General features: G+C 45.0%; 1 protein-coding gene across 2 annotated transcripts in view; it reads left to right on the top strand.

Moving 5' to 3' along the window:
• Positions 1 to 1,039: 1,039 nt before the first annotated feature.
• BMPER (BMP binding endothelial regulator) overlaps positions 1,040 to 10,525 on the top strand; it is a 242,643-nt gene continuing 233,157 nt past the window's right edge. The window contains exons 1-2 of one of the 2 annotated variants that reach the window (XM_020289902.2): positions 1,040 to 1,332; positions 2,585 to 2,670. In XM_020289902.2, coding sequence (XP_020145491.2) covers positions 2,656 to 2,670 — 15 coding nt within the window. In that variant the 5' untranslated portion in view covers positions 1,040 to 1,332; positions 2,585 to 2,655. Of the gene's footprint in view, positions 1,472 to 2,584; positions 2,671 to 10,525 lie in introns of both variants that reach the window. The other variant, XM_020289901.2, reaches the window with a different exon arrangement.

Raw genomic sequence — 10,525 nt, 5'->3', positions numbered from 1 at the left:
CCCCGAGCTGCAGGGGCCGGGAGGGCGCAGCCGGGACGGCGGGGGCGGCGGGACTGCAGGCTGTCCAGGCCGCCGCCGCCGCGGCCCCAGCCAGAGATTAGCGGCCGGGCGGGTCCCTCCCTCGTTCGCGGGTGAATGAATGATTAGTCAACTAGCACCTCCCTGTCCCAGTCCGCCCGGGGGTGGAAGGGAGGAGTCTCGGAGCGGCTGTGCCTCCTTTAAGGGCGACAGGCGGTTGCCTCTGTGCATTTATTAATGGACCTCGCATGTCGTTTCAACTTCGGTCCTCCCTACTGTCCAGACGCGCAGACACATAAGCACAAAAAAGCACTTATCTCTAAGGCCACTCGCCCCTCTGTCCGCTCAGCCCCGCGAGTCCGCTGTCGCGCCCCCGCCAGAGGGAAGCAGAGCAGGGCGTGAAAAGTTGCCGGCGCCCTCCTGCGCGGGGTTTGGGGCTCCTTCCCTAAGCTGGGGCACCCGGGAGCGTGCAGGGGTGGTGGGGCGCCCCTGAGCCCCGCTGGCTGCTCGCGCAGAGGGTCGGGGCGCGCGGGCGCGAGCGCCGGTGCGGCGGCGAGCCCTGTGGGGGAGGGCTCCCCTGGGAACGGGAGGAGGCGCCGCGCCCGCGGGGCGGTGGACGCGCGTCTTCCCCGCTGTGCTCCGCGCCCCGGGGCCCGCGGCCTCCCTGGAGGGGCTGGGGAGCGGGCTGGAGGCCGGGCCGAGACGCGTTCCCGGCGCACTGATCGCGCAGTCCCTCCTGCGCCCGGGCGCCCCCAGCGGGTTCCAGGACGCGCCCGGTGCGCCCCTGTCTCCGGCGCCGGGGCGAGCGCGCGCGCCGGCCGGGCAGGGAGCCGGCGGGGCCGGCGGGAGGTGGGAGTGGAGGAGCGGGGGACACTGCGGCGGCGGCGGCGGCAGCGCCGGGAGCGGTAGCTGCAGCCCGGGCGGCGGCGGCGGCGGAGCGGCGATGCCCAGTCGGCAGCGCCGCCGCTCCTCTCCGTCCGTCTCCGGCGGCCCCAACACCCCCTCGTCCCGGGCCCCTCTCCCGCGTGGAGGGGCTGACGACTAAGCCGCTGCTAGCAACTCCCTTAAAAAAAAAAAGCTGCTTTGGAGGAGTCGGGCCACAGGACCCCTCCTCCCTGGGCGCCCCCCACCCCTCGCCTCCCCCTCCGCCTCCCTCGCACCCCCTTCCCCGCCCCCCCAGCTCCCGGGCGCCCGCCTCCCTCCTTCGCGGACTGTCTCCCGACACGCCGTCTGAGAGCCCTTTTTGACTGCGAGCGGCGGCAGCGGAGCGGAGGCGGCGGCGCAGGACCTGCAGGCGCCCGGGATTCCCTCCAGGTGACGATGCTCTGGTTCTCCGGCGTCAGGGCTCTGGCTGAGCGTCCCTGCCGGCGCTCGCCTGGGATTACCTGCTGCGTCTTGCTGCTGCTCAATTGCTCGGGGGTCCCCATGTCTCTGGCTTCCTCCTTCTTGACAGGTAGGGGAGGGGGCGGAGGGATTGGCCCTCCGGGACGCTGGTGTGGTACCTGGGAGAGGAGGCGCTGGCTCGCGCCGGCACGGGAGGGTTTGGAGCGAGCACCTTGGCGCCTGCCCCTCACTGGTTGACGGGGATGGCGGTGAAGCGAAGCCCGGGGTTAAGGGCTGGGAAGGCTGCGCGGAGGTGAAGAGGTTGGGGGCTGAGAGGCTGTTGCCTTTAATGCAGTGATAATAGACATCTTCTATTGAATTGGAGAAGATTTTTAATTTATTTTAATGTTTTCCTCAACTCTTATTTTAATCTTTTCTCCCCCACACACAATTAGGGAAAAATTTTGTGCAGTTTTCCTCACATCCTCCTTTCTCACTCTGTAGGATTCCTATATATATAGGAATATATATATATATATATATATACACATATATCTACTATGGTAAGAGTGCGTTTTAAAGCACTGGCTTTCCAGACCTTGAATTTAAAGAAACTATCATATTTAAAAAACGTACTAATAGCAGGATATAATAATTATATATTTCCAGGCAGGTGAAGACCTCAGTTGCTATTCTGAAGGACATACTTTACTGACACCTGGTGCAGAAAAGAAAATATCAAGGCAATTTCTAAGAGAAGAGAAAAGAGGATTGCCTTTCAAAAAGTGATTTCAACCCAAGACAGTATGAGGCAGATCCATATAAAGGCATTAATGTTCATTGATGGATGGATCTTGACTTTTGTTCAAATATCAAATCTGCCCTAATGGCCAATCTAAATTTTTTGCATAAGGGGGTGTGTGTTTAGTTGAAATGCCTTCATAAAGGAGGAGTGTTATTAAAGGTCCAGTGAAATACTTGGAATTGTGCTTAAAGAATCTGAGAACAGAAAATCTATCTCTATATCACAGTCTTTTTTTTAAAAAAGCCTGCTTAAATAAAACTATTCAAAATGGATTTTTTCCCCCAGTGGGTTGTTTTTGGTGAGTTTGATAATGTAAAATTCATTAAGACTTTCTGAAATTTGGGTAGATGTTTCCAAAAGGAGTAGTGTAAAAATTGAAAATGTTGTAATAATGCTACTAAGCTAAGTTTAAACTAAAAATTTTCCCCTTAATTTCAGGTTCTGTTGCCAAATGTGAAAATGAAGGTGAAGTCCTCCAGATTCCATTTATCACGGACAACCCTTGCATAATGTGTGTCTGCTCGGTAAGTGTGGACAGGTAATACGGACTCAATTGCTTCCTCTGACAAAATGAATCCATTAATGTGATACTATAACCAGATCCTAAAACTTCTCTTTAGTCATTACAAAATTGCGCGTAACTGCCCATAGTTCGTGAATTGAATCCAGTTGAATTTCTGAGTTTTGTGGACTTTGGCAATTTCCATTTCATCCAACTGGAAATTCTTATCTTTGTCATCATTCTTATAGAAGCAAGCTTAAGATGGACTTTGTATGATGTTGTCTTGGTGAAAATTACAGTTTGTAATGTCTGCTTCAAGTAACGGCTGCTGCCACCAAATCATAGGTGCCACCAAACCTTCTGCCTTGGTTCTATGGTTTTAGCTTAGCAGGAAAATGATGAGATAACATTTAGGAATAAAGGTCAGGGATAAGTTATGCGATGGGGGAAATAGAGGTGACAGCCACAAAAAAACCCCCATGAAGACAAGATGTAATTTTGGATTTCTTTGCTTTTCATACCCTAAGCTCTCAAATACAGTCTTTACTTCTGATTTGGAAGCATTTGTCAGAAAGGACAATTCTATCCTTAAGAGAGAGTGACACTTAACTGTCAGCTGCTTAGTTAACACTGGCAGTGGCTAGTAGGTTCAAACCGGTAATAATTTGTTTCAATTTATTTTAGTTTAATAGTCAATGATAAGTCTAATAAGTAACTACTTGGGGAAGATTAAGTAATATAAATAAGAATTTCTGAGATGAAGTATAGACTCATAAAGAGCAACATTTTTGCCTAAGGGTGTTTTACATGTCAATCAATGTTGGCAAACCTTGATTCAAAGCTACACATCACAAAACCCTGTTGGAAATAAATTAAGGCAGTCAGATGCAAAGCCCAAAAGTGATAGATGACTACTTGTTACCAGATCAGCATGCTGTATGGAAGGGAATCATCTCTGTTTAGGTGAAAGCCAAGCCATCTGACTTTATACTACCCAAACTTTTTCATGACAAGTATTAAGGTCAACGTTGCATGGTGATAAATGGGTGAAGGTATCAGATGATCCTCAGATTCTTGAGACTAAGGAAATCCACAGAAACCAGTAAAAATGCACTGCATTTGCTGACACGATAAATATTGTGCCTAATAAAAACGAGGTAAGAGAGAGGGGTCTTTAGATTTTGAGTTTATGGGTTGTCATGTTAATTAATGACCTAAAGAATTTGTTGAAAAGGAGCTTCGAGTTTAAATTTTGACTCAGTTGTAGATTTATAAATGCAGTATGTGTGTATGCATATGTGTGTATAATCTTCCTTTTTTATTTTTCTTATCTGTATACTGTGAGTGAATTATTTTATCTTAATCTCTTATGATTTCAGACGAAATTACCCTGACCAAGTAATATTTAAATGTGCTGAGAGCTCTGCATGTAAAAATATTGTTTTTCTCTTCGGCAATATTCCCATTTATAAAGTTTACATATGCAGTTTGGGTTTTGCAGACTGTTCCCAAATAACATTATGCAGAATTCTCGAAGCAACATTCCTCCTTTTAGTACTCCTACCTCAGTGGAAAATAGTGCCTTTATCTGCAAGTGGGAGACTTAGTGATAAGAAGATAGGTGTTAGAATCCTGCAATTTTGAAAGTAAAGAGTAAATCTGAAAAGATGCATTAGTTGGAGTTCAAGTGGGAATGATATCTATTTCAGAAAAGTATTGATTGAATTCAGAAGGGTAGTAGGTTCATTTACGTCTTTAACATTTAAGTAATATTTGGAGGTATCTACCCTGGGTGAGTGATGTTAAAAATCCTTTCTAAATATGTAACATCAGGACTCTGGCTATCAGACTTACCCACTAGGAGCTCTTTCATTAGCTGAAAGGCACAGCTATGTGTTATCATGATCTTCATAGGGGTTTAGGATTATGGGGCCCAAGTAGTCACACTCATTATTGCTTCCCAAACATTTGTACTGACTTGGTAAGAGTAAGAATAGATGGATGCCCACTCCTCTTTTTATGTATGCTGTTGCACATTTCCGTGGGCCCACTGCAGCTCATGGATTTCAAAGCACCCCACACTGCCAAGAGGCTGCTCAGCATTTTTATTCTTAGCCTGGAAGGTAGATGTATTTAGCAGATTGATAATGTTAGCCATAGTGAACTTTTATGAAACACTTTTTACTTGCTGAGCACTTATCTAAGCCTTCCTTATTTCATTTAATCCTCACAAAAATCCTTTGAGGGCTTGTACCTTTATTTCACAGATGAGGAAACTGAGGTTTATGGGGTTAAGTAGCTTGTGAAGGTCGCATTTGAGTCAATAGCAGAGTTGGAGCCCACTCTCAGTTTTGTCTGCCTCTAGACCACATGCCTATAACCACGAGAAATAGGCTATTTGTTTAGTTAAAGATATGAGAAAGCAGAGAGAAAATAGAAAATTATTTTCCCTTTTGGCATTTCTTGAGTTATTTTGTTTTTTTCTTTTGAGTCTTTCTGGAGTTCACTTAGTTAACATTTGTTAATCACATTACATGAAAGGAACATTTTGTTATGATTTCAGTCGACCTGCAGGGAGCGTTAGTCGTGAGCTAGTTTTACGTATGTACATTAAGAGGGTACGTAATGGTCACAACTGTACTTTGGATAAAGAGAATAGTCATATTTAGTTTGTGTTGGTCCAGCCTTTTGGCAGAAAGGTACCTAAGGCTGAGCGTAAGCTCATATCTTATTTCATAACATATACTAAAAAAAAAAAAAAAAAGCTAACCTCAAGGTATGCTTAAAAAAGATGTAAAATGTTACAGTTGGGAGGAAATAAGTGGCACAAAGTCCTGTGTGTAATTACAGAGTAAAAGCTCAACAAACCCCACAAAATCAACTTGGCCTGATTTAAACTTTTTAAGCTGCAAAATGTTTCAAATGTGGAGTGAGCTCATTTCTGCGGAGGTTTTGAGGATGACAGTGGGTGCAGTGGCCACGGGAAGCAGCACTAAATAATTTTATTCTCATTTATCATCGTCTGCGCAGATCCGAGCATCTTGCCAGAACCAGCCCTGGTCCAAGAACAACCTGTTTGTTAGCTGGCGATGGAATCTCATTTTAAAGTGTGTAGGCCAAAAAGCTTTGGTTCATCTGTTCTAGAGGGAAGGTGAGAAGTTGGCCCATCGTCCTAAAATTTAGAGAACCGATGGGCAACTGAGGTTAAAAGATGGGCGTGCTTTATTATTTAGTGTGAAAGCAAAGCACGACTTTCCCCCACCTTACAAAAAAGCCTTTTATGGGGCTGAGGAAGGCAGGCCCAGACTTATTACCGTTTTGAGTGACATTTTTCCCCCTTCTTGCTATGATTATTTTTCCCATAATGTGTAGGAAAACACATTGGTGCTTGCCTTGAAATATAGCTGATGGGAACCAGCCATACCCAGATAAGTAAATCCAAAGTAATTCCCTGGATCTTTGGACATCCCCCAAATCCACCAACTGTCCTTGATAAGCGGTACTCATACTTCTTAGCCTTTTCCACTTGACCGTAGAATAGGAGGAAATGGCAGAAGCCAGTGAACTGGGCCTCGTACTAGAAACCTGAGAAAACTTTGGAGGCTGGAACTCAGAAAACCAGAAGTCATAGCTTAGTTTGGCATACATTTTGTTCAGCAAAAAACATTATTTTGAGGTTGAAGTTTCCTCTTTTAAAATCCAGAGGTGCAATGTAGAAATGGACCCTTTGCTTATAAAAAGCAATGTGAAATTCAGTGTTACAAGATTCAGGGCTCCACCTATCTTGGAGCCAACCAAATAGGGAAAACAGAGGAGACCTTGTCTGCTGTCTAATGCTTTTTTTAATCACAAAAATCCTTTATCGCTAAACAAGTAGCTCCCAGCATCTTAGATTCTCTCGGGTGCCTTATCGCCATAAAATCCTCATGTTTTTCATTGTTCGAATTAACTGGCTGGAGAAGAGAAATCTATTGTCTGAGCAAGTGTTAGGCACATGTTTGAGAAGGAGGGAGATAACATTGCATGAGGATTCAATTCGCATGTATATGTATGAGAGGGAGATGGTGGGAGGAGAGGGAGAAAGCAGAAGAGATATAAAGTAGTCCAGATGTGTTTAGAGCGATAACTGCACTTGATCTATGAACATATATTAATACATAGGTTGCCATATTTTTTCAGAGTTGTTTCTTGCCATTTCTAGACTTGGGATGCTCACTAAGGAAGTGCTCTTATTTATGTATTCTTTAATTTTTACTCTGTTTAGAAGGTAATGTGACCATTTGCCTTTCAATGAAACGGTTTCGGGGGAAGGTAACTAATTTATGGGACTGTGTTGGCAAATTCACAAAGACCAGCTTGGAGTCAGTTATTCTTATCCACGCTTTATTCAGGCCCAGAGAAGCAGTGCAAGTCTCCTGAGCTCACACAGTTACCAAGAGACATAACTGGGATGGGGAGCCAGGTCCTTCTCTGCTAAACCGATTTGCCTCTGCTGGTCCTTTGCTACTTAAAAATATCTACAGATACCTTCAAGGCTTTCTTCAGTGAGTAGTTTCAACCTCTGCGGGGCTAGCTCCTTGAGGGCAGTTAGAGTGGTTTTGATCCTGTAGCCCAAAGCAAGTCTGGAGTTTGGAGAGCCTTTCCGAGGAAGACGTGGCTTTTGGCTGGCATCATGTCATGTAGGCAAAGAGCTGTGGCCCTGGCATCAGACAGGCCTGGGTTCAGATCTAACGGGTGGTGAACTCGAGACAATGTCCTCACCTTTCTAAAGCTCAGTATCCTTAACTGGAGAGTGGGGTGGATATCTGCATCTAGCTAATAGAGTTGCTGTGTGAATTAAATAAGGTACAGTATATAAGGCTTGGCCCAGGGCATGGCATAGAGTCAGCTGTCTGGAATGATTTTTTTATTGCTGTTATTGATGATGGTGTGAGTTTTAAAATTCTTATTTCTTCACATGGAATAGGATGCAAAAGTTTATCAGAAAAGGATGAAAAGGGAAGCTGATGGAGACGTCTGGCTAAGGACGCCAAGCCCACCCATCGTTGTGAATGAACAGGGTTTGCCTGTGACATTTAGTGAGTTTTTCTGCCCCTCCAGACTTGGACTGGGCTGATCTAGGCTGCTTCCTTATTGGTCCAGTGTTCTTTGGGCCCTGGTGTAAGTTTTCCCCTTGCTCTCCATTAAACATTAAAAAAAAAAAAAACTTTCCATGGAAGAGGGGCCTCCTTTCTTGCAGAGTATTTACATCTCGGTGCCTGTGGGGTCACCTTCACTTGTACTTTTATTGGCAGAGGGATAGGGTTGGGAGTTGGGAGCACTGTAATTCTGGAAAAACTGCCTAGTGGTCTGGCATCGTGGGGATTTTCCTGGCCTGCCTTGTGGAAGTCTCTCGACCCCGTTCCAGACCTGAGTGTGTTTTTGCTGCCTACTTACTCACTGCTCCCCTTCCCCATCCCCATCCCATTTCAAGGGTGCTTTATTTTGTTTCCCGGCACTGGACTTGACCATGTGCATCATTAGTAAACTGTGTTTTAAGTGTAGAAAATGGTGTTGAGGAAAGAGGTCCCTTCCCTAGACTGGACTACAGGTAGGGCAAAGGAAGGAGCATGGGAGAGATAATGGGAAAAGTCAGGCAAGGCAATACGGTGGAAAATAAAACCAGTTAATAAAAATTTACTGAATAAACAAAGGATATCATTTTTTCACACCCTCTTCTATGGTACTTCTGTCTAACTGATGGTGTATTGAATCCTTTGTGCTATAAAAGAACACAAATAACACCACCTTTCATGGCACGAGGAGGTCAAGTGTGCTTGTTGAACTTAGTTAAGATCAGCAAATGAGCTGGGTGTATATTTTAAGACCTGTTGATTCCCAGTTCTAATTCTGTAAAACACCGCTCAAGGCACTAGGGATAGCAGGTTATAAATTCAATAATATTATTCTTTCTTCCTTCTTTCCACACCTCATCCCCCTTGCATTTTATGTTATTATTTTTAGCCTTTTCTGTGTTTGAAGCATTGTGCTGTCTGGGTTCCTTTGAGGAGATAGATTCTTGCCCCACAGCCTGATGGGGAGACGGACACGTGGATAAATAAGTTTACAGGATCGACAGAAAAGCACTATAATAGACTCAAACCCAAGTACGAAGGCAGTTGGAGATGAATGCTCTGCTTAAAGTATCTGGGACCTTCACACGGGAGGAGAGAGAGTCCAGGCAAAGCTTTGTTGGAGGAAAGACACAGAAGAGGATGTGCTTGGGGTGTGCGGGAATGGCAGGGTCCAGTGTGTCCAAAGCTCTGATGGAGCTGGAGTTAGAAAGCTCCGTGGGAACCAGCACAGGAGCACCTTGAATGCAATAATAAGGGTATCAGTTCCATTCCTATCATCGGGGGGAGCCACTTAATACTTTTGTGCAGCTGCACAACCCAGTAAGATGTGTTTTATATAAAGGTCGCTAGGAGCTTTTGTGGGGGATGTTTGGAGTGTGCAGAAGCTGGAGTTTGGACAACAGCCTTCAGGGACGTGTTGTGGTCAGTGAGAATAAGCAACCGGGAGCAGGGGTGGGCAGTGGGAATGGAGAAAAGGTGTTGAGATACACCAGTGTTACTCATTCTTTTGAATTTCTTTAACTATTTTCCGATTCTAGAATATTTGGACTAAAAGACACCAGACCACACTCAGCAAGACAGAGTAGGTAAAATGCAGTCGTCATTATAGTGATTTGTGGGCTGTCCCTGTAGCACAACCACTTTGCTTGTCACTTGGCGTCTCCAGAGCAGGGTGCTGCTACCTGAATTGAATGGTTCACTTCCCAGAGCCCACTCTCAGAATTCTGTTTGGAGAGCCAGCTCTCTCACCTTGCTCATAGTGGTACCCTGGTTTATACTGCTGCGTGACCCATTTGGCAAATCATTCAGTCTGGTGGGCTTTTTCATGGTAGTATGTATGCTCAATTGCAGCACAAATTTTATAAATTAATCAGAATTGGGCGACTCACTTTTTCAAAGAGCACCAATGTGCTGTGACATTGAGAACCCCTAGACTTGCAGAGGGGTTTGAGAGCCCAAGTTGACAGCACTTGGCAAGAAAATAGATGTCAAAGGCGAGAGATGGGGCAAACTGAAGGGAATTTTGAGAGTTCTAGCCAATGCCATAGACAGTGTAGGAAGAGAAGGGATCAGGGGTGTGGATGGGTGGGTGGTGACTAGTTTAGATGTGATGAATTGGGTTTGATAGACCTTCCAAGTAGAAAAACCCATTATTAGGCTCTTAAAAACATGGATCTTGATCTCAGTGTAGAGAACTCAGGACTAGAGGTTAGCAATATTTTAACTGTGTATAAATAAACTTCAAAGCTTTGAGAATAGATGATTTGTCTTGGGAAGGGGTCTAAATTGAGATTTTAATAAATGGGCCTATAGTATTAACTAGAAGGGTTATTTCTAAGAGAAGATTAGAAAAGGAGAAACCTACAAAGGAGTGTGGACAATAGTTACGGAGGCAGGCGAAGAAATGGGAAAGCACAGGCCAAGGCCGAGGATGTTTGAAGAAGACAAAGGCTGGTGATATTAAATGTTGCAAAGCATTAGACTGCAGGTGCTAGGAGGGTATCAAAGAAGGAAATTTCTTTTCATTTTCTCAGACTAATTGAAACAATAAATGATGGTCTCAACCCTCAGTACCTCCTGCACATTTATTTGCACACGGAATTGAATTGATCATAGATCAGATTTGGTGGAAGCCCATTTGGCAAGAATCCCAAACTAAGATGGTGTAGGAATTTTGAAAATTTAATGCCAAAATCACAAATTTTCCAAACTTTAATTTTAAAAGATCGTAACAAAAGTGAATAAATACCACATGAAATTTAA

The sequence above is a fragment of the Microcebus murinus genome, chromosome 9 (genome assembly GCF_040939455.1).
Source record: "Microcebus murinus isolate Inina chromosome 9, M.murinus_Inina_mat1.0, whole genome shotgun sequence".
Taxonomy (NCBI): Eukaryota; Metazoa; Chordata; class Mammalia; order Primates; family Cheirogaleidae; genus Microcebus; species Microcebus murinus.
This window is presented reverse-complemented; position numbering and strand designations above follow the sequence as displayed.